Genomic DNA, 25,559 nt, shown 5'->3' with positions numbered 1-25,559 from the left:
GTCCGCCCGGTGTCCTGCGCCGAAATTGGTGCGCAAAAGTCACCTGCCAGTATTTTTCCATGGGGCACAGAGAGAGAAGCAAGCTTCCATGACCTGCATGTCAATGAAGAGATATGTGAAAAAACACCTTGAGGATTGATTCCAAACAACGTTTGCCATGTTTCGGTCGATATTATGTAGTTAATCCGGAAAAAGTTTCACGTTGTAGGTGACTGCATTTTCGGTTCGTTTCGGTAGCCAGGCGCAATGTAGAAAACGGAACGATTTCTCCTACACACAGACGCTTTCAGGAAACACTGCGCATTTGCTATGTGGCTGGGAGTCTCCTCATTGAAAACATCAGAAGCTCTTCAAAGGTAAATGATTTTATTTATTTGGTTATCTGGCTTTTGTGAAAATGTTGCGTGCTACATGCTACACAAAATGCTATGCTAGCTTTGCATACTCTTACACAAATTAGTCAATTTCTATGGTTCAAAAGCATATTTTGAAAATCTGAGATGACAGTGTTGTTAAGAAAAGGCTAAGCTTGAGAGCAAACGCATTATTTTAATTTTATTTGCGATTTTCAGAAATCGTTAACGTTGCGTTATGCTAATGAGCCTGAGGCTTAGTCACAATCCCGGATCCGGGATGGGGAGTTTCAAGAGGTTGAGTAAAAATAGATGAGTAAAAATAGATGAGTAAAAATGAATTAACAAATAATTCAACAGCAGCTGTAAAATAATAAGCAAGGCTATATAATCAGTAGCAGAGAGAACAGTCTATGACTAGGGTGGCTGGAGTCTTTTTAGGGCCTCATTCTGACACCGCCTGATATAGAGGTCCTGGATGGTAGGAAGTTTGGCCCCAGTGATGTACTGGGCTGTACACACTACCCACTGTAGTGCCTTGCGGTCGGAGGCGGAGCAGTTTACATACCAGGCAGTGATGCAACCAGTCATGCTCTCAATGGTGTAGAACATTTTGAGGATCTGAGGACCTAGGCCAAATCTTTTCACTCCTGAGAAGGAATAGGCTTTGTCGTACCCTCTTCACGACTGTCTTGGTGTGTTTGGACCATGATAGTTTGTTGGTGATGTGGACACCAAGGAACTTGAAGCTCTCAACCTGTTACACTGCAGCACCGTCAATGAGAATGGGGGCGTGCTCGGTCATTCTTTTCCTGTAGTCCACAGTCATCTCCTTTGTCTTGATCACGTTGAGGTAGAGGTTGTTGTCCAGGCACCACACGATCATCGGCAAAATTGATGATGGTGTTGGAGGCATGCCTGGCCATGCAGTTATGAATGAACAGGGAGTACGAGGGGACTGAGCATGCACCCCTGAGGAGCCCCCGAAAGGAGGATCAGCAGTGGCAGATGTATTGTTCCCTACCCTTACCAGTCTCCCGCTCCTTGAATGTGGCAGCTCTACCCTTTAGCTCAGTGCAGATGTTGCCTGTAATCCATGGCTTCTGGTTGGGATATGTACGTACCTTCACTGTAGGGACGACATTATCGATGCACTTATTGATGAAGTGACTGATGTGGTGTACTCCTCAATGCCATCGGAAGAATCCCGGAACATATTCAGCAAAACAGTCCTGTAGCTTAGCATTTGCTTCATCTGACCACTTTCTTATTGACAGAGACACCAGTGCTTCCTGCTTTAGTTTTGCTTGTAAGCAACAATCAGGAGGATAGAATTATGGTCAGATTTGCAAATTGGAGGGCGATGGAGAGCTTTGCATACGTCTCTGTGTGTGGAGTAAAGGTGGTCTAGAGTTTTTTTTTCCTCTGGTTGCACATTTAACATACTGATATAAATTAGGTAAAACTGATTTGAATTTCCTTGCATTAAAGCTCCCGGCCACTAGGAGCGCCGCCTCTGGATGAGCGTTTTCCTGTTGCTTATGGCCGTATACAGCTCATTGAGTGCGGTCTTAGTGCCAGCATCAGTCTGCGGTGGTATATAGACAGCTACAAAACATATAGATGTAAACTCTCTTTGTAAATAGTGTGGTACACAGCTTATCATGAGATACCCTACCTCAGGTGAGCAAAACCCCAAGACTTACTTAGATTTCCTGCACCAGCTGTTGTTTAAAAATATGCATAGGCTGCCACCCCTTGTCTTACTAAAGGCCACTGTTCTATCTTGACGAAAGATCAACAGATCCTACATATAACTAGGAAATCTAAGTAAGAACAGGGCTCCGGGCAGCCGAGCGGAAATGGAGGAAAACTCGCCTCCCTGCGGACCTGGCATCCTTTCACTCCCTCCTCTCTACATTTTCCTCCTCTGTCTCTGCTGCTAAAGCCACTTTCTACCACTCTAAATTCCAAGCATGTGCCTCTAACCCTAGGAAGCTCTTTGCCACCTTCTCCTCCCTCCTGAATCCTCCTCCCCCTCCCCCCCCTCCTCCCTCTCTGCAGATGACTTCGTCAACCATTTTGAAAAGAAGGTCGACGACATCCGATCCTCGTTTGCTAAGTCAAACGACACCGCTGGTTCTGCTCACACTGCCCTACCCTGTGCTCTGACCTCTTTCTCCCCTCTCTCTACAGATGAAATCTCGCTTCTTGTGACGGCCGGCCGCCCAACAACCTGCCCGCTTGACCCTATCCCCTCCTCTCTTCTCCAGACCATTTCCAGAGACCTTCTCCCTTAACTCACCTCGCTCATCAACTCATCCCTGACCGCTGGCTACGTCCCTTCCGTCTTCAAGAGAGCGAGAGTTGCACCCCTTCTGAAAAAACCTACACTCGATCCCTCCGATGTCAACAACTACAGACCAGTATCCCTTCTTTCTTTTCTCTCCAAAACTCTTGAACGTGCCGTCCTTGGCCAGCTCTCCCGCTATCTCTCTCAGAATGACCTTCTTGATCCAAATCAGTCAGGTTTCAAGACTAGTCATTCAACTGAGACTGCTCTTCTCTGTATCATGGAGGCGCTCCGCACTGCTAAAGCTAACTCTCTCTCCTCTGCTCTCATCCTTCTAGACCTATCGGCTGCCTTCGATACTGTGAACCATCAGATCCTCCTCTCCACCCTCTCCGAGTTGGGCATCTCCGGCGCGGCCCACGCTTGGATTGCGTCCTACCTGACAGGTCGCTCCTACCAGGTGGCGTGGCGAGAATCTGTCTCCTCGCCACGCGCTCTCACCACTGGTGTCCCCCAGGGCTCTGTTCTAGGCCCTCTCCTATTCTCGCTATACACCAAGTCACTTGGCTCTGTCATAACCTCACATGGTCTCTCCTATCATTGCTATGCAGACGACACACAATTAATCTTCTCCTTTCCCCTTCTGATGACCAGGTGGCGAATCGCATCTCTGCATGTCTGGCAGACATATCAGTGTGGATGACGGATCACCACCTCAAGCTGAACCTCGGCAAGACGGAGCTGCTCTTCCTCCCGGGAAGGACTGCCCGTTCCATGATCTCGCCATCACGGTTGACAACTCCATTGTGTCCTCCTCCCAGAGCGCTAAGAACCTTGGCGTGATCCTGGACAACACCCTGTCGTTCTCAACTAACATCAAGGCGGTGGCCCGTTCCTGTAGGTTCATGCTCTACAACATCCGCAGAGTACGACCCTGCCTCACACAGGAAGCGGCGCAGGTCCTAATCCAGGCACTTGTCATCTCCCGTCTGGATTACTGCAACTCGCTGTTGGCTGGGCTCCCTGCCTGTGCCATTAAACCCCTACAACTCATCCAGAACGCCGCAGCCCGTCTGGTGTTCAACCTTCCCAAGTTCTCTCACGTCACCCCGCTCCTCCGCTCTCTCCACTGGCTTCCAGTTGAAGCTCACATCCGCTACAAGACCATGGTGCTTGCCTACGGAGCTGTGAGGGGAACGGCACCGCAGTACCTCCAGGCTCTGATCAGGCCCTACACCCAAACAAGGGCACTGCGTTCATCCACCTCTGGCCTGCTCGCCTCCCTACCACTGAGGAAGTACAGTTCCCGCTCAGCCCAGTCAAAACTGTTCGCTGCTCTGGCCCCCCAATGGTGGAACAAACTCCCTCACGACGCCAGGACAGCGGAGTCAATCACCACCTTCCGGAGACACCTGAAACCCCACCTCTTCAAGGAATACCTAGGATAGGATAAAGTTATCCTTCTCACCCCCCCCCCCCTTAAATGATTTAGATGCACTATTGTAAAGTGGCTGTTCCACTGGATGTCATAAGGTGAATTCACCAATTTGTAAGTCGCTCTGGATAAGAGCGTCTGCCAAATGACTTAAATGTAAATGTAATGTAATGAATTTTCCTATATAGCAGGAAATGCATACCTTGTAGTGTTTTGAAGGTTTAAAAGGCTTCTTAAGTTTGTAATTTCCACTTTAAAATGAATCAACCCCCACAAAAAATGTCCATTAATTATGATCCACATAATAATTAATATTTCCTGTAGAAAACTTGCTCAAATTAAGATCCTACATCTGTATGATCATCATCATTGAATCTGCTCCATTAGCCTGGCCTTGGAGCATCTGAGTGGGACATACACTACATGGAATGGAAATAGACGGCCTTGGGAACACAGCAGACCACTTCCCTGTGACATTCATGGCGGAGAAAGGAGGAAAGTGGAGTGGTGAAGCTGGACCCTAGCTGGGGGATTCAAGTTGAGCACCACAGACAAGCCAACTAAAACCCTTTTAACACCCAGCAGAGTTAGACATAGGCAACAGCCTACAGCCACTTCCCTGGACAACATTAACACTCACTTTCACCACTCTGTATTAATTTTATGAACAACAGGTTCACATGTGGTTGGTGAGGTGGGCAATGGGGTAGGGGTATGGTGTTCTAATAATACAACACATTCTACAAATACCTCATTTCAACATACAGTAGAGCTTAAAGTTGGAGGCATTGCATGGTTAACATATTATAATTAGTTCCAAGAACAACAAAGGGCTACAGAATGTTCTACATTAACAATGACAGCCATTGCTTATGTGCCTCAGAAGTGGGTCAAACCATGCCTGGTAGATTAGGTCGTGTGCGCGTGTGTCAGTCAGTCCCTACTGATCTCACTCAACAGAGACTGTGATAAGGGTTTTCTCCAGTGCCTAACGATTTTGCCCAGTAGTCCTCTCCACATCCCAGCAAACAGAGCAGAGCAGTGTTCAGAGTACAGAGCGCACAGCAGCGATCAGTGGGCTGAGCTCCCTCAGGTGACCCATACTCTGCTCACATGTTGTTCATGCTACGCTGATTAGAACTTTATTTTTCTTTCGTAACGACTCTGGCCCCTTCGGCCACATCTCTTTCAATCGGGACGTCTTATTTTCTCACCCTCAATCAAGTCAGACTGCCAAGTGAGGCTGCCAAAGCGGGAGAAAGAGATGTTGGGAGCTTTGGCACAGAGAGGCGTGTGCTTCCCAGTCGTAGTGCAAAGGCAGAACTGCAGAGAGAGGAAGGGGAAAAGGAGAGAGACAGAAGAAGAGAGAGGGAGAAAGAAAGAATGAGAGAAAGACAGGGAAAGAGAGAGGAAGAGATAGAAAAAGAGAGGGGGGGCTGCTGTTGAGTTAAGCCCCTAATCACAGGCTGTTCTGCATGAAAGACTTACCACCTTCTCTTTGGTTAAAGAGAAAACACATTCAGCTCGCCTCTCCCAGCCCCTTGTTCCCACATCCTCGACATCAACAACTAATGTGCACACAAAAACATTAATTTCAGAAACTCACCCACACAGTCACATACTGTCATGCAAGCACAAACACAAAAACAAAGCTGTCTCTTGTCCCAAGGAAATATTTCGGTATCAGGCAATTTCACGGTCAGCTCATATTAATGACAGATATGCCCTCCTATTGGCATGCTCAGGTGCTTCATTTGTTAGTGTCAGAAATAGAGAATGTGGGCAAATCCTGAAGCAAAGTGGTACTTCTGGCTCCAAGTCCATGAATTGCCTTGGCTCACTCACTCAGCAGGTGTACCAGATATTAGTTGAAGAATCCAGAAGCTTCATGCAATCCTCTGGGAGTGTTCCAAAACCCATAGTAATTGAGAGGTATGTTTGTCTCCTCTAGATTAAACTTTTCCAGATGTCGAGGACCTCCCTTGCTCCTTTGCCCACATAGTTTCCAGACAGACTGTGTGTGGGATCTTAATCTAATGTCAGAACATTGATTTATGCTTGGGTGTCCCACGACCATTAAGGTAACTGCCTGATCACTTTATAACATCCTCCTCTGGTGGTAATTTGGAATCCCCCACCCACCTTGCGATGCAAACCCCATAACCGCATTATAGCTAAAAATGTAGTCTGAATATCATCTTCCAGCCACTGCAAATTGATTTTATAACTCTTTGACAGAGTCCTGAAACCCTTTTAGTCTGTCTCTCACCTGAGTTTGCCATTTGATCTATGAGAGGCTCCCAACTCTTCACAGGCTCTATCGATCGCCACTTTCTAACCAGCTTTGCTGTGGAAGGTACAGTGTCACCTTGTAATTCTAAGACTCCATGGTTGTGTCTAGAGTTGGCAGTTAATAAAGTTTTGGAATTTTAATCATGAAGTTTTGATCATAGAATTCCGAACACATCATGCATTTACATTTAAATGTGTCCACATTGTTTCTGGACTCCCTTTTGAGTCATTTGCTATATGCAAATGCAAGTATGTATTCTGAAAATGTGGAATAAGCAAATATGTTAATAGCATAACAACAACTTGATGGCAGTAGCTAACTACTGTAGCTACGTAGCCTGCTAACTTCTGTAACTAGCCAGAAAGCTAGCAAGCAAAGCGAAGTGCTGATGACGTCACCAACTGTACACACTTTTGGTAGCGTTATTGTGGGAAAAGGGAAAATCCGCACACAATGCACCTCCATCTACAGTTGAAGTCGGAAGTTTACACACAACTTAGCCAAAAACATTTCAACTCAGCTCTTCACAATTCCTGACTTATAAAAAATCCCTGTCTTAGGTCAGTTAGGATCACCACTTTATTTTAAGGATGTGAAATGTCAGAATAATAGTAGAGAGAATTATTTATTTCTGCTTTTATTTTTTCATCACATTCCCAGTGGGTAAGAAGCTTACACACACTCAATTAGTATCTGATTGGCATTGCCTTTAAATTGTTTAACTTGGGTCAAACCTTTCAGGTAGCCTTCCACAAGCTTCCCACAATAAGTTGGGTGAATTTTTGCCCATTCCTCCTGACAGAGCTTGTGTAACTGAGTCGGCCTCCTTGCTCGCACACACTTTTCAGGTCTGCCCACAAATTTTCTATAGGATTGACATCAGGGCTTTGTGATTGGCACTCCAATACCTTGAAGTTGTTGTCCTTAAGCCATTTTGCTACAACTTTGGAAGTATGCTTGGGGTCATGGTTCATTTGGAAGACCCATTTGGGACCAAGCAAGGTGTTGCTTCAATATACGCACGTAATTTTCCTCCCTCGTGATGTCATCTATTTTGTGAAAAGCACCAGTACCTCCTGCAGCAAAGCACCCCCACAACATGATGCTGCCACCCCTGTGCTTCATGGTTGGGATGGTGTTCTCGGCTTGCAAGCCTCCCCCGTTTTCCTCCAAACATAGCGATGGTCATTATGACCAAACAGTTCAATTTTCGTCAGACCAGAGGACATTTCTCCAAAAAGAACGATCTTTGTCCGCATGTGCAATTGCACACCGTAGTCTGGCTTTGTTATGGCGGTTTGGAGCAGTGGCTTCTTCCTTGCTAAGCGGCCTTTCAGCTTATGTCGATATAGGACTTGTTTTCCTGTGGATATAGATACTTTTGTACTGGTTTCCTCCAGCATCTTCACAAGGTCATTTGCTGTTGTTCTGGGATTGATTTGCAGTTTTCGCCCCAAAGTACGTTCATTTCTAGGAGACAGAACTTGTCTCCTTCCTGAGCGGTATGACGGCTGCACGGTCCCATGGTGTTTAAACTTGCATACCATTGTTTGTACAGATGAACGTGGTACCTTCAGGCATTTGGAAATTGCTCCCAAGGATGAACCAGACTGGAGGTCTACAACTCTTCAGAGGTCTTGGCTGATTTTCCAATGATGTCAAACAAAGAGGCACTGAGTTTGAAGGTAGGACTTAAAATACATCCACACGTAGACCTCCAACTGACACAAATTATGTCAATTATCCTATCGGAAGTTTCTAAAGCCATGACATAATTTTCTTGAATTTTCCAAGCTGTTTAAAGGCACAGTCAACTTAGTGTATGTAAACTTCTGACCCAGTGAAACTGTGATACAGTGAATTAAAAGTGAAATAATCTGTCTGTAAACAATTGTTGAAAAATGAGTTGTGTCATGCACAAAGTAGATCTCCTAACCGACCTGCCAAAACAATAGTTTGTTAACAGGAAATTTGTGGAGTGGTTGAAAAATGAGTTTTAATGACTCCAACCTGAGTGTATGTAAACTTCCAACTTCAAATGTAGACCTGTCTTTTCAATGCAATCTTAATATTTTGATAGCCTAGGACCATTGTAGTGAATTCATCCTGAGACAGGGTATTTTTATTTCCTGGGCTAAAGCAAGTACTCTTTGATTGCCTTCAATGGGAAATTACTGTGCTTAACTGCACTGTAATATAGCTGAGTAGACATAATATTATGCTCCTCATTCACTGTTTGTTGCTGCGTCCTGATTATTGATTGTGTGGTGATGTCGATAGGGGCGGCCATTCTGTTTAGCCTGTCTGAGAAACAATTCTAAAAACTATCAAAGAACCCACACTACTCTGTTTAACTAGAAGACTTGAGTCGTACAAAGAGGCATTTTAACCTGGAACTCACCTTCCTGTCCGAGGATTTGGTGGTAAAGACAGGCACACGGCAGGCCAGTAAAGGACAAAATGGTGACATGGTCTTCCCTTCATCCTCTGCACAGAACCATCCTGGTGTGTTCTCCTCTCCTAGAAGAAAAGACAACATGCGTTAATTCCACTCAATCATATTTCGTAATGGCACATACCTTGTAACTGTATTTGTACTTACTGCAGTTGAGCCTTCCAAGTGGACCCACTTCAAACAAGCACTCACAAGAAATATGAAGTACTTGACTGAACAGTGGACACGGGTCTATTTTCTTGTTTCCAAAACAAAGTGTGACCCGATGAATTGGCTTCAGGTATGTAATATGAATAGGATAATTAGAATTGTGCGTGTGTGTAATCAGTCAGAGCCAGGGGAGATGGGACCAGGTACAGCCCACTCCCAGAAGCTCCATGCTAGGCCAACACTGATTAAGGCACTGGTGATGATCCTTTGTTTAAAGAGAAAGTAACAGCAAGTATCTGCCCCAGCAGGAGAAATGCAACCGCTGGTTAATAAAGAATTTGGCTGGCGCATGACATCTGAATACCTCGAAGCCACTACAACAGGTGCACCTGCTCGCCAGACACAACACAGATCTGCCAAAATACCTCGATTAAGTAATTTCGTAACTGTCAATTGCAACTAACTAAAAGGCAATTGTGTGTGCAATCAAACAGCTTGTTTTAATTTACTCCCTGTGTCTTGTGCATAACTGCATATATCAATATGCAATAAGCCACAGAAATACAGAGTTGCTGTTTCCAAAGCAACATCACATCAAAACATCACAGTGTATCCTAAACACCTCATTTGGTTTGAGATGTGCGACCAGTTAATTTGACAGCGGCGGTTGTTTTTGCTATTTGGCTGTTGCGGTGCAGGTAGGAATACAGGAGACTTAAGGGCCAATTAGTTGAGTTCTGTCTCCCCAACTCATAACATTTCAGATGGGTTTCCCTTAGAAGGACTGGTACACAAAAAGAGGGAGTCAATTTGCAGGTGATACAGTACCTCAAGATGTCGCACTGCTTTTAAACCCTTATTCTTACATTTCCGGAGATAAATATGTACTGGAGACACGTACATTCAACACCTCTTAACTCTGAATAGCTTCATGTTTACAAGCCTCAGTACAGTACTGAATAACTGTTCATGATGATACAAATTTATAACCTCATTGAGATTGATGACCTTCAAAATATGAATCCATTCAGTGATGTTTGGAGAGGGTGTAACGTCGGGTGAGTGAAATGAGTGAGGAGTCAGATGAAGAGAGCGAAATGAACGGGAAAACGCTTTAATGTCCTTCAAATCGTAACAGGTCCAAAACATGGGTGAATGCCCAAAACACTGGCGCTAAACCAACCCAAAACCTAGTTACAAACACTGGTGCTAAACCAACCCAGAACCTAGTTACAAACACTGGCGCTAAACCAACCCAAAACCTAGACGCACACTGGACAGCGAAAAACCCAAAACCTAGACACACACTGGACAGCGAAAACCCAAAACCTAGACACACACTGGACAGCGAAAACCCAAAACCTAGACACACACTGGACAGCGAAAACCCAAAACCTAGACACACACTGGACAGCGAAAACCCAAAACCTAGACACACACTGGACAGCGGAAAACCCAAAACCCAAAACATCACCAAACGTAACAACCAACAAGCCTGCTCAAACACCAGCGGGCAAAACGACCTTAAATAACACCCATCCCAAAACCCCAACAAGGAACAGGTGAAAACAATTAGACAGAAACAAACGAAAAGGAAAAAAGGGATCGGTGGCAGGTAATAGACCGGCGACCACGACCGCCGAGCGCCACCTTCGGTGATATTCGTGACAGAGAGTGAGAGGACAGGGTCAAGGTCAAAGCCCCTTCTGTTGAGAGGCTTTCATATCTGATACTCATTTCATATGATAACTTATTCCATATTTCTCTGAACCAGTGTGAATAGGAACAATGAAACCTTGTGTGTCTTTAGAATGATAGAGTTGAGTTGTCTTTTGACAACAATGCTGAGGGAAAAAAAAGAAAGAGAAAAGTCCAGGCTTTCTTATGAGCCAGAAGAAAAAACATACTGTATTGCTAAAATGCACCAGTCTAAATCCCTGAGGGGTGGTATTTATCAAATCAGAGGAGCAGGCTCACACAGATCATCAACTAATTAATCAATAATGATGAAGGTGGGCTATTTAGTGTTTGGGTTGCAATCATGTATAAAGCATTCATACCTGCAAGGTATTCCTAAATGATCTCCCTCTGAGATGATCTCTGAGCCTTTCTCAGATAGAGCTCTTCCCAGGGAGGATCAGGGCTATGAGGGTCATTTATTAAAAGGCTGTAATTGAAGGCCGATTGCCCGAAGCTGGTCCGCGTGGGTCAGAGGGTCCACTGATTTCCTTTGCACCTTTGTGCTCAGCATCTTTCTTCAGCTAATCATTCAATGAGCATAAACAACACTCCACTACTGTATGTTTGGCAACCAAGTGATTGTTGGTTCAGATAAGGTATTGGTCCTTCTGATTTTATATGTTGTGGAGGGTGATATTAAATACCTGAGTACGTCCAAGACTGTGTTACCCATTCTGATTTCCTTAAGTACTGTGTGCATGGAGGGAGGGAGGAGAAAAACAAAATACAGGCATTGTGAAAACACACCCTGCCATTCAGCTTTTCCTGTGTATTAATGATGACAAGTAAAGGTGCCTGCCCCTCGGAACAAACAGTAAACACACAACCAGTCTAATGTAGGCCTTAATGAGAGAAAGACAGACAGTCACTTCACACACACGCTCACAAGCACACATGGGCATGTGCATACACACACACACACACACACACACACACACACATACGGACAAAGTCACTAATGAATCAGCGATAACACATTCTATTCACAAAAGACCCCCTATTTTTTATTTATCCGTTATTTTACCAGGTAAGTTGACTGAGAACACGTTCTCATTTGCAGCAATGACCTGGGGAATAGTTACAGGGGAGAGGAGGGGGATGAATGAGCCAAATGTAAACTGGGGATAATTAGGTGACTGTGATGGTTTGAGGGCCAGATTGGGAATTTAGCCAGGACACCAGGGTTAACATCCCTACTCTTACAATAAGTGCCATGGGATCTTTAATGACCTCAGAGTCAGGACACCCGTTTAACGTCCCATCCGAAAGACAACACCCTACACAGGGCAGTGTCCCCAATCACTGCCCTGGGGCATTGGGATATATTTTTTTAGACCAGAGGAAAGAGTGCCTCTTACTGGCCCTCCAACACAACTTCCAGCAGCATCTGGTCTCCCATCCAGGAACTGACCAGGACCAACCCTGCTTAGCTTCAGAAGCAAGCCAACAGTGGTACGCAGGGTGGTACGCTACTGGCATATGTCTCTTACATGAGAAGAGACGGACCAAGGCGCAGCGGATGTTGAGTTCCACATATTTATTATAAAGTGAAACTTAGCAAAACAAAACAATAAATCAAATAAACTAACAACGAAACGTGACTACGTGGTGCACTTGCACAAGACACAAAATAATATCCCACAAACACAAGTGGGAAAAATGCGACCTAAATATCCCCAATTAGAGACAACGATTACCAGTTGCCTCTAATTGGGAATCATACAAATCACCAACATAGAAAATAAACTAGAACACCACATAGAAATAATAAACTAGAATACCCCCAGTCACGCCCTGACCTACTACACCATAGAGAAACAAGGGCTCTCTATGGTCAAGGCGTGACACTCTAACCCTTTCAGATAGAGCAGAAAGCCAGAACTCCACAGCCAAATATCTCTGTCCCTCCCTCTCTCCAACTGCCATTATTCTGCTTAATGTTGTGTTGTAAACTGAAGCATCATGGTGAAATATAAAAAAACAACGTGTCTCATCAGGTCTGAATGAAAGAGGGAGGAAAGAGAGAGGGGAGCTCGGCCTAGCCACAGTACAGCACTGGTCAGTACACCACTGCCAAATGTGGAAAAACAACTAGAAAATATCAGTTGTGACAGATTACACACCATCACATAAAATTGCTGTCAGGAGCTGTGTTTGGATGTCAACCACTCAAAAATACAACCTTAGAACCATTTCACTAAGGATGAATACTCTGGAGGTAAAACAGTCATTCACTCCAGTCTTGAATGCAGCTGTGGGGCTGCTTCTCTATACCATCTTGTTGCCTCATATACAACTAAACAAAAAACAATCCTATAATATGACTTCTATTTCCTGGTTACTCAAACTGCCTAGCTACCCAAACTAACGGTTCTTCTCCACGATGAGTCTGGATATGCCTCTCACCTACGATTTCTAGAAAGTAAACACATTCTTTGTCCCAGAAACTAATGGGATCGGCCAGAGCTAGCCTACATGATGACGTTATCAACTTTGATACTTTGATTGGTTAGATGTGTTAGATGCAATCCAATCACTGATGAATTTTCTTTTTACAACGCCCCTCATTTTGAAGTCACACAACAACTTATAGGATGGCAGATTCAGACTGAATGTACAGTACCAGTCAAAAGCTTAGACACACCTACTCATTCAAGGGTTTTTCTTAATTTTTACTATTTATACATTGTAGATAGTCAAGACATCAAAACTATTAAATAACACATATGGAATCATGTAATAACCAAAAAAGTGTTAGTATCATAGTATATTTTATATTTGAGATTCTTCAAAGTAGCCACCCTTTGCCTTGATAACAGCTTTGCACAATCTTGCATTCTCTCAACCAGTTTCATGATGTTGTCACCTGGAATGCATTTCAATTAACATGAGTGCCTTCTTAAAAGTTAATTTGTGGAATTCCTTTTTAATGCATTTGAGCCAATCAGTTGACACAAGGTAGGGGTGGTATACAGAAGATAGCCCTATTTGGTAAAAGTTCATTCTGCTGCAGAGGATAAGTTCATTAGAAATTGCAGCTCAAATAAATGCTTCACAGAGTTCAAGTAACAGACACATCTCAACATCAACTGTTCAGAGGAGACTGCGTGAATCAGGCCTTCATGGTTGAATTGCTGCAAATAAACCACTACTAATGGACACCATTAAGAAGAAGAGACTTGCTTGGGCCAAGAAACACCAGCAAATCAAATCAAATGTATTTGTCACATACACATGGTTAGCAGATGTTAATGCGAGTGTAGTGAAATGCTTGTGCTTCTAGTTCCGACAATGCAGTAATAACCAACGAGTAATCTAACCTAATAATTACAAAACTATTACCTTGTACACACAAGTGTAAAGGGATAAAGAATATGTACATAAAGATATATGAATGAGTGATGGTAAAGAACGGCAGTAGATGTTATTGAGTACAGTATATACATATGAGATGAGTAATGTAGGGTATGTAAACAAAGTGGCTAGTATTACATAAATATGCAGTAGATGATATAGGGTACAGTATATACATATGTGATCAGTAATGTAGGGTATGTAAACATATTAAGTAGCATTGTTTAACTAGTGATATATTTTCCATCAAATTCCATCAATTCCCATTATTAAAGTGGCTGGAGTTGAGTCAGTGTGTTGGCAGCAGCCACTCAATTTAATTTATTTTTTTAATTTTACCTTTATTTAACCAGGCAAGTCAGTTAAGAACAAATTCTTATTTTCAATGACGGCCTGGGAACAGTGGGTTAACTGCCTGTTCAGGGGCAGAACGACAGATTTGTACCTTGTCAGCTCGGGGGTTTGAACTCACAACCTTCCGGTTACTAGTCCAACGGTCTAACCACTAGGCTACCCTGCCGCCAATGTTAGTGGTGGCTGTTTAACAGTCTGATGGCCTTGAGATAGAAGCTGTTTTTCAGTCTCTCGGTCCCTGCTTTGATGCACCTGTACTGACCTCGCCTTCTGGATGATAGCGGGGTGAACAGGCAGTGGCTCGGGTGGTTGTTGTCCTTGATGATCTTTATGGCCTTCCTGTGACATCGGGTGGTTTAGGTGTCCTGGAGGGCAGGTAGTTTGCCCCTGGTGATGTGTTGTGCAGACCTCACTACCCTCTGGAGAGCCTTACGGTTGTGGGCGGAGCAGTTGCCGTACCAGGCGGTGATACAGCCCGACAGGATGCTCTCGATTGCGCATCTGTAGAAGTTTGTGAGTGCTTTTGTTGACAAGCCGAATTTCTTCAGCCTCCTGAGGTTGAAGAGGCGATGGACTTTAGACCGGTGGAAATCTGTCCTTTGGTCTGATGAGTCCAAATTTGAGATTTTTGAGATTTGGTTCTAACCATCAATTCCATCCAAGTTCTAATCCATTCAAGAATTGAATAGCGCCTCACAGGTGGCGCAGTGGTCTAGGGCACTGCATCGCAGTGCTAGCTGTGCCACCAGAGACTCTGGATTCAAGCCCAGGCTCTGTCGCAGCCGGCTGCAACCGGGAGGTCCATGGGGCGACGCACAATTGGCCTAGCGTCGTCCGGGTTTGGCAGGTAGGGATATCCTTGTCTCATCGCGCACTAGCGACTCCTGTGGTGGGCCGGGCGCAGTGCGCACTAACCAGGTCGCCAGGTGCACGGTATTTCCTCTGACACATTGGTGCGGCTGGCTTCCGGGTGGGATGCACGCTGTGTTAAGAAGCAGTGCGGCTTGGTTGGGTTGTGTTTCGGAGGACGCATGGCTTTCGACCTTCATCTCTCCCGAGCCCGTACAGGAGTTGTAGCGAGGGGACAAGATATTAACTACTAACAATTGGTTACCACGAAAAGGGGGTACAATATAAATAATAAATTGATGTGATTGATGTCAACAAGGTGCATTCAAGCCATTCCACATAGAGGTTTAGTTTCTCCGGTTGTGATGTTTTATTCAAATCAGGCTTGTGTTTCAAGTCTTTTGCCGATGATGATTCAATTTGCAGAGTGCAGCGGTCTATCAACCCTATGATACAAAGTTATAGACTAATTAAATATACCAGCGCAATTGATATTTCCTAGGGATCAATGCAAGAGTGGGATTTGTTAATTAAATCCCTGATAATGTATTACTCATCATAAACATTTCCCATTGTTTGAGCACAGTGAGATGTTGAGATAATCTTTGCGGTCTGACATTCATTTTTGGGTGCAGAAATTCTAAAGCTGAGCAGCATACAGTGGAGCATGTGGCAAATGCTTTATTGTTTGTATTTGACTCATCGTCACTAGGTATCTTTCCATCTTTCTTATCCAATGCTGAATAATTACAACAAAAAACATATAGAAATGGATGCTGCTTGAGCAAGGCAAATAAACATGCAGTTGCATAATACATAACGTGAGCCCTGGAGGAGATACATTGAATGACACCACAGAGGCACAATACTACACTGTAAAGGGGACACTACAGGGCAAAAGAGATCATAAGGATATGGCAAAATGCTCAACCATTTAAGGTTTAAGACTTACTGCTACTACAATCTGTCCCTATACATGTTAAATTGATGGAGCACTATAACCAAATATGAGTTAAATTGGTGCAACATTCTCACTCACAGGTACAACAATATAACCTCAATATGCCTCAAAATATGTTAATGACTAGAAACAACAATATCATGCACCCACAATTGCAGTGTTTCTCACCGGTGTGCTTACTTGTGAGCGCTAGTGCCTGTCAGATAATACATTAAAGGTCACATGGTGTATTGTTGTTGTTGTTTCAAGTCCAATGTGCTCAGGCTGTTGTTACATTTGTATGATTTGAGGGGCGTGCATCACAAGCAAAGTCATTTTAATCAGTTTACTTCTTCTATGAAAACCATTATCATAGGCAAGTCTGATTAGGCTTAGCCAGAGAGGTTGAATGTTTTAATATATGACTCGTGGCTTAGCTACACCACAGCCTCTGCCAAAGCTGCAGCACCCCCTGAAAAATCGGAATAAAAAATCTTAATGCATTTTATTTTTTTAAACCCAAAAGTGGTCCTTTTTCCTATTTTACCAAAGCTACATGTTTTTCTTTCTGTTTCATATTCACAGGACTCTCTTAAAGGGGTACACACAAATACGCCATCATGAATAAAAATGGTGAAAACTATGAAAATTCTTAAAAATAAACCATATTTTATCTTTAAAAAATGGTCACAGAAAAAATATGATTTGCAGTATGGATCAGATGAGATGGAGGTCATTACCAATAATAGGGAAATTGTAGATGTGCTGCAGAATTGTATATCCCATCAAGGGGTGCCATGGTTCAAAAAAGGGTGGGAGCCAATGCACTAGTGGTCAAAAGGTTTTTGGCGCTCCAAAGATATGGTAAGGTGTGGGGTGGAAATACAGTACCATTCGAAATACAGTAATTATTTCCCGCCCACAAAATGTTCACACAATGCACCATAATTTCTAGTATGCCGCAGTAAAACATTTGGGTATTTTACTGTTGATGATACCCTAAGTTACAGTACAAATTACAGTTTTAAATTAAATTGTACAGTACTTGAACTGACAGCATGGATCTGAAGGACATCTCTTTTACTTGAACCTACAGCATGGTCCAGGAAGCACATGGCCCATCTCCTGTGTTCTGCTCCCCGGTGCTTCATCATAGTATTTGTTAGCAGTGGATTAAAGACATGCTCTGGAACTTTGACGACTAGTAAGTGTTTTTTAAACCTCACACTTTGGGCTGGATGTGTCAATGTTTAGTTCTTACAGACATCAGCTATGAGCAGAATTTTATAAAATCTCAATTAGCCACGAAATCCCTAGTTTGGAAGCGACTGTTTACTGGATCGCCATTTTCCCCCACCTGGGCCAGCCTAGCAATTCGAGTTCCATCCAATAAGGTTCAGTTCTTCGCTATTTGAGTGAGATGCACACTAGTGAGATGCACACACAGCAGAGTGAGAGAGAGAGCAATGACGTGGGCACATATCTGCACATATGTGACATACAGTAATAATACACCATTTTGGGGAACACTTTTGGGTTGTGAGCACTACTTTCAGAACTACTGGCTAAAAAGTATACATAACTACTGGAGAATCTCTTTAAGAGGGAGTCTTAAAGTGTGTGCCACGACGGACAAGCCACACTCCACTCCTCAGGCATTGTCTATCAATTGGCTGCTGGGGAAGAGGAGAGTCTGACACACTTAGAGATAGCAAGGTAACCGCAGGCCACAGCCCCCTGCCTGCCCTCTGCTCCCTGTGGTGGGACTGATTGCTTGTCTCAATCATCCTTTCCACCCTCCCATCCCTTTCAACCTCTCTCTTCTTGCCTCTATCCACTCCTCCGTCTCTCTTTCTCTGGCACCTCAACTCCTCTCACTTGTCTGATCTGCTTGTGTGGGCCGTCAAATCAGCAGTCCTAACCTTGCCTGGAAAGGCTGGAAGTCCATACATTGAAATAGTAATGAATTATTCTGCACAAAATCAACCTATTAATAATTCTTAGGCTATGTGTCTGGCAATGTTATTGTTGGACCCTCTTAGAAACAGTAGTCCCAATTGAAGTGGAATAGGAGATACTGCGGAACACGTAGCTTTCCTGAGTTCTGAGTGTGCTGCAGCACCACTGTTGGGCAATTGTGGACATGTGGTCCCAAGGTGACACAATTCGAGAGCTTGGGACTATACGGTTATAATTGGCAAAATGTCATTATTGACATAGCCTTGTTCTGTTCAATGTTCTCTACCTATGTTGTATTCTAAATACCCCAATTCATGTTATTAAGTACAAAAGAATACAAGACAAAAATTGCTGTCACCATTCAAACCAATAAGGGTTTGGAACTTTATAGCCAATATCTCAGAATGATATTTTTGCAGACAGAACCTTATCAGCCCAAGCTCTCAACGTTGTTTTTACTGGAGGCATCTGTTCTATATTGTCTGTGGTGTAAGGCCTTACTGCTGGACACATCCTCTACATCAACAAACTTTTCATATCTGTCAGACATTCCTACTGTATATATAATGTATGTGCCCAAGACAAAGAGCTACGCTACAAGACAAATCATGCTATTAATGTGCTTAAAGTTGTACGTCAGGCAAACAATTATGTTCATGTAGCTTAAGTGTAAGCAATGAGATGTGATTGATGTGTTTTGAAAGTACACTTTGGGGATAGCATTTGGCAAATTGGCACTAAAGCGTATTCTGTGCGGTACAGTAAGGAGTGTACATGAAAGCATACCTGAGGGATATACGTGTGTTATATAAATGGGGGGTTATAACATAAACACTGGTAGCTACAAGGCTGAGTCTGGCTCCAAAATGAGCTTTGTGATGTTTAATAGCTCACTAAATGATGCATTCGAGTGTTTGCTATTTGGGGCATCAGCCATTTGGAGACATTTTGGAGCAAAACACCCCTCTCTGTCCATACAGGATACAGCTGAGTAGAGTTCAACTCCTGATTGAAATAGAAATGACCATGAAATGACAGGAGAGCCTAGTGACGGCAGGCCATCCGTGAAATTACATCAACAACTCCCTTATTGTAATTACATTTGGTTAAATGGGAAAGCAAAGTAGGGGTGTAATGCAATTAACATGTAATTGACATCCTGGCCGGGTTGATGCAAATCCATTTTGTTCACACTGTAGCCTCAAAAATGTCTCAATGGGTTTTAACCTACATTGCCTATCATAAGTAGCCCCTTGGATTTCTTCACATTTTATGTTGTTACAAAGTGGGATTGAAATATATTTAATTGTCTTTTTTTGTTGTCAATGATCTACCCAAAATATTTTGTAATGTCAAAATGGATTTTTGTTATCCTAAATTGTATTAACACTAATAAAAAGTACCTTGATTAGATAAGTATTTGCCCCTTGAGCCAATACATGTTAGAAAGAGCTTTTGCAGCGATTACAGCTGTGTCTTCTTGGGTAAGTCTAAGAGCTTTGCACACCTGAATAATGCAATATTTGCCCATTATTCTTTTCTAAATTCCTCAAGCTCTGTCAAGGTGTTGGGGATGATGGCTGGACAGCAATTTCCAAGTCTTGCCATATATTTTCAAGCAGATTTAAGTCAAATCTTTGTCACTCAGTCTTCTTGGTAAGCAACTCCAGGATAGATTTGGCTTTATGTTATAGGTCTGGTGTAAAGAAAACTGAAGCAGGTTTTCCTCTAGGATTTTGCACGTGCTTAGCTCCATCCCGTTAATTTGAATCAGTCTTTGTCAGTCTTTGTCGATGTCAAGCATACCCATACCATGATGCCGCCACCACACCATGCTTCAATTTCAGTTACTCAGCGATGTGTTGGATTTTCTCCAAACATAAGGCCTAGCATTTAGTCCAAAAGGTGTATTCCTTTGCCATTACTTTTTCCCCCAGTATTACTTTAGTGCCTTGTTGCATACAGGATGCATGTTTTGGAAGAGTTTTATTCTGTATATTCCTATCCTATTCTTTTCACTCATTATTGTGGAGTCACTACAATTTTGTTGATTCATTCTCAGTTTTTAACCGTTCAACGAGCTGTTTTAAAATCAACTCATGGTCAAATCCTTGAGCAGTTTCCTTCCTGTCCTGCATCTCAGTTCAGGACAACTGTGTCTTTGATGTGTCTGGGTGGTTCAATACATAATCCATAGAATAATTATTAAATTGCCATGCTTAAATAAATCTTAAATGTCTGATGTGTTATTGTTACCCATCTACCAATCACTGCCCTTCTTTGTGAGGCTATGGATGAGCTCCCTGGTCTATGTAGTTGAATATGTGCGCGAAATTCAATACTTGACTGTGTGACCTTACAGATGTTGTGTATAAACAGGGCAATCATGTCAACCCTTATTATTTCACACAGTGTGAGTCCATGTTACTTATTATGTGATTTGTTAAGCCATATTTTACTCCTGGACTAATTTAGGCTTGCCTAAACAAAAGGGGGTGAATACTTATGCAACGACTCTATTTTAGTTATATAATTTTTAGTAATTTGTAAAGATTTGTAGGATTTTCTTTTCACTTTGACATTGTCATATTTTGTATAAAGTGTAAGAACACAACATGGCCATAGGCATGTAGACACCTGCTCATCTAACATCTCATTCCAAAATCATAGGCATTAATGTGGAGTTGGTTCCCCCTTTGCTGAAATAACAGCCTCCACTCTTCTGGGAAGGCTTCCACTCGATGTTGGAACATTGTTGCGGGGACTTTCTTCCATTCAGCCACAAAAGCATTAGTGAGGTTGGGCACTGATGTTGGGTGATTAGGCCTGGCTCGCAGTTTGTGCATGGGGGCATTGTCATGCTGAAAGAGAAAAGGGCCTTCTCCAAACTGTTCTGGAAGCACAGGATCGCTTAGAATGTTATTGTATGCTGTTGCTTTAAGATTTCCGTTCACTGGAACTAAGGGGCCTAGCCTGAACCATGAAAAACAGCCCCAGAACATTATTCCTCCTCCACCAAAATGTATGCACTATGAATTGGGGCAGGTAGCGTTCTCCTGGAATCCGCCAAACCCAGATTTGTCCATCGGACTACCAGACGGTGAAGCGTGATTCTTCACACCAGAGAACGCATTTCCACTGCTCCAGAGTCCAATGGCTCCGAGCTTTACACCACTCCAGCCAACGTTTGGCATTGCGCATGGTGTACGGCTGCACGGCCATGGAAACCCATTTCATGAAGCTCCCGATGAACAGTTCTGGTGCTGATGTTGTTTCCAGAGGCAGTTTGGAAGTCGTTAGTGGGTGTTGCAATCGAGGACAGGCGATTTGTACACGCTACGAGCTTCAGCACTCGCCGGTCCAATTCTGTGAGCCTATGTGGCCTAACACTTCAAGCTGAGCCATTGTGCTCCTAGACGATTCCACTTCACAATAACAGCACTTACAGTTGAACAGGGCAGATCTAGCAGGACAGAAATTTGACGAACTTGTTGGAAAGGTAGCATCCTATGATGGTGTCACGTTGAAAGTCACTTAGCTCTTCGGTACGTGACATTCTACAGCCAATTTTTGTTTATGGAGATTGCATAGCTGGGGTTTTTTTTTACCTTTGCTTAACTACGCAAGTCAGTTAAGAACAAATACTTATTTACAATGACGGCCTAGGAGCAATGGATTAACTGCCTTTCTCAGTGGCAGAATGACAGATTTTTACCTTGTCAGCTTGGGGATTCAATCTAGTAACCTGGCCTAACGCTCTAATCATTAGGCTACCTGCCGCCCCTGTGTGCTCAATGTTATACACCTGTCAGCAACAGGTGAGGCTGAAATAGCCAAATTCACTAATTTGAAGAGGTGACCACATACTTTTGGACTTGTAGTGTATGTTAGGTCTAAATATACAGTCCTACAGTAATAAACCTATTCTATATGTAACTACTGCAATACTGAGTATAAGGAATAAGGAACCCAGAAAAAATAAGTGGATATAGAGTGCATACAGGCAGGTGAAGTGATGGAGAGAATATTTTATGGCAGGTCATAATGTTTTATATTAAAAACATTCCTAATATTGTACTTTTAATAGGCTTTTGGAAATGTTTGTCCCTCTCACTGAGTGGCTAGCTGCTATCTGTGTTTTGGGGATCTTTCCACTTAAACCGCAACAACCACTTCGTTATTTGCTCATCACCATTAAAAGATTTCCAATAACTTGAGCTTGAGAAGCATCGTGAGATTGGCATTGGGGTGGTTTGTTGTTGTGCAACCAATCTATTCTGCAAAAACATTCGCTTCCCAAGTAATAACCGGATAATACAAACACTTGGCAAAAGTTGGGTAAGGGGAGGAAACAATTCAAATCAAAATACCAAACAAACCACATTTCCACACTCTTGTCCTAGCTTGTCTAACAAAACCATATTGTTTGTACGGTAATGGGCTTGAGAATATACTACATAGACTAAAGCTTTCGAGAACAATTCTAAAATGTATTTTGAGAGTAATTTGGCTTTGCATTTCGTCCATGTTAATGTAGCAGTGTTTAGAAACATATTCTATTCTTATTTACAATAAAAAGGAGACTCCAAAAGGACACTATACATTTTTAACCATTTACAGTATTTCTATTGGGTACAAAATGATCTGAAACACAACCAAAACAAACAGCAAATGCATTCAACAAGTTTGTAGAGTGACAAGCATAATGTAGTCATTTGTGTGCTAGTAATATGAGACCAAGTGCTTAGATTTTACTACTTTAATACACATAAGTGAATTTGTCCCAATACTTTTGGTTCCCTAAAATGGGAGGACTATGTACATAAAATGCTGTAATTTTTAGACGGTTCACCCAATATGGATGAAAGTACCCTTATATTAAAGCTGACAGCACTTTACCCTCATAATCATTGTATCATTTCATGTGTCACTGTCACAATACTTTTGAAGTTATCTGTTTAAGCTATGATTGCTACTGTAGAAGCTAAGTAATTTCAATAGATCACCTGTCCTTATCAGCACCGCTGTGTTGTGGATGCTGCTGTCCTGTGGTATACTCAGCTGAAAGTATCCGCCCTGTCTGATGTTTTGATGCCTTTCTGACAGTCAGACAACACCCCACGGGCTCTGCTGGAGAGCCTACAGACGTACTCCAGCACTGACATATTCAGCACACTACCTCGTGCCCCACTGTGAGACACAGATCTGCAGCACCACGCAGAGATCCACTCTAGTGGTCTTTTCACTGGCATTTCTGAGGACAGAGAGATATGCAGATGTCTACAGAAACTAACACTGTGGATAGATAGCCAAACAGACATGACTACTTTAGCCTATAACACATAACAGTAGACTTAGTCCTGGCCCTATCGATCCTTTTGCAAGTTGTCCCTGGGGCTGGGTATTCCTCACCACCACAACAGGATGATGTTCAATTGCATCTCTGGCTGCTCATCTGTAAAATGCATTTCATGTTGTGGTGTTTAATCTGGTTCCAGTAACTTCCTTTGAAACCTTTACAGATTTGTGTACAGGAGCTTACTGTGAAGCCAGCGGCCTCTGGGATTTAAGCAGCCCAAATACAGTGCCGGCCCAAGTAACACGCTATCAGGACGCTTAGAGAGCAATACCATAGACACAAAACCATGAGTAGTGTATGTATGTGTGCATGTGTGTTTGGGTGAGTCAGGGGGAAGTGGTGGGGGGAGTGATGGGGGGAGCTAGTTTCACCATGGCAAATCAGATTAATATCATGTACAGTAGTAGCCCTGGCTGGCTAGCCCCGTGTCAGTTGCTCAGAGCGCGCTTTGATAAACCTCCCAATGGATGGCCTCCAGCATCACTGGGTGGATTCACTCCGGTTATAGAGCCAGGCTATAGGTAGTGGGGAGTGGGGAAGGGGAGACTGGAGGGGGAGGCAGTAGGAAAGAAAATCACAGTGCTGCTCCCTGCTGGAAAGGGACCAGTGCTGATGCAGTCTCAGACTGTGTGTGTACCTTCATGCTCAGCTCAATATGGCCTAGCCTCTGAGGCCAAGCACACATTATACAGAACACATTATCCCTGGGGGACGTCTTTGGTTAACGTGATTCAGTAGCACATAACACCAGACTTTCGCTGAGCCAATAACTGTAAAACAAACCAGAAAGTGCCTTAGCAGGAACACAGCTGCCTTAACCACCTACTCTTTTGCAAGGATTTGTAAGTGAAATGTTATAACTACTACTCTATAAAGCCTAAACAACACCATAGAAATCAATTCACTGTGTGTATTTTGCAGCTTGTTTTATGTAACTGGTGTTTTGTTTCAGTAAGGGTAAGGAAAGGTCATGTAATGTAGTACTCACGCTGCGCAATCTGGGCCAGGTGCAGCCGGTTGACCCAGGAGATCTTGCTGAGGGGGCTGGGAGTGTTGAAAACCACCATGAAGCTGACGGGACGTCCCGACCTGTGGGGGAATGCACACACACAAGTTAAAACAACTGACTCATGATCTGTGGGGACCTCATCAGGGCCATTGTTCTGCTGTTTACAGAAAGCAGCAGCTAAAAGCCCATCTGTGTTTTATGGGTCATTCACTGCACCGGAAAAGAGCCATGAGTGTAGGAATAATGGTATCGCGCTCCATAGAGCAAATCAATGAATAAAGACAAATATCACATACAAATGCTCTGCAAAAGGCCTGTTCCTTCTCAGTGACAGTCCACACAGAGCGCGGAAAAGGTTCTAGGTGCTTTTTCAGACTTTCAAACTGAAATTCAAAAAATGCAAGTTCTCTTTAGGTCTGCGTAGTGTCATATAAGATATAGGTCTATGGTCCTTAGTTTCCCAAAACCAGGACACTGTGCAGACTGGTCTGTTTTATGGATGTATGTTTGGATATGCCATGGGATTGTGATATGGTTTCATTATGTGATTATGAAATTCTGGTCTGCTTTTTATTTGGAAGCTTAGTCGTATGAGACTATTCAATGATGTAGGCCTATCTATTTTACACATGTTGTAAACAAACCCCCTTCTGGATTAATAAAGACATACTGTAGATATTCTACTGTACTATAAGAATGCAACCTCTCCTGTAGAGGTACTTCTGGGGACAGGATGACGAGGAGGAGAAGGAAAGGGAGGAGATGTCGAGACCTCTCCCTCAACATCAGCAAAACAAAGAAACTGATTGTAGACAACAGGAGACAGACGAGGGGGCATACCCCCATCCTCACCGACGGGGCCGCAGTGTATAGAGTCAAAAGCTTCAAGTTTCTCGGTGTGCCCTTCATTGGTGACCTGAAATGGTCTCACCAAACTGATACCCTGGTGAAGAACAGCGCCTCTACAACCTGAAGAAATTGCGGACCTCAGTCACCCGAGCCACTGACTGTTCACT

At 43.3% G+C, this 25,559-nt stretch overlaps 1 protein-coding gene across 1 annotated transcript in view; it reads right to left on the bottom strand.

Annotated features, from left to right (window-relative positions):
* The window catches only part of LOC135541604 (rho guanine nucleotide exchange factor 10-like protein), a 160,846-nt gene that overhangs the window by 86,287 nt on the left and 49,000 nt on the right, over window positions 1–25,559 (bottom strand). The window contains 2 exon segments of the mRNA XM_064967913.1: window positions 8,776–8,894; window positions 24,523–24,623. Of these exon segments, the coding sequence (XP_064823985.1) occupies window positions 8,776–8,894; window positions 24,523–24,623 (220 nt within the window).

This window comes from Oncorhynchus masou, chromosome 6, assembly GCF_036934945.1.
Source record: "Oncorhynchus masou masou isolate Uvic2021 chromosome 6, UVic_Omas_1.1, whole genome shotgun sequence".
Lineage (NCBI taxonomy): Eukaryota > Metazoa > Chordata > Actinopteri > Salmoniformes > Salmonidae > Oncorhynchus > Oncorhynchus masou.
This window is presented reverse-complemented; position numbering and strand designations above follow the sequence as displayed.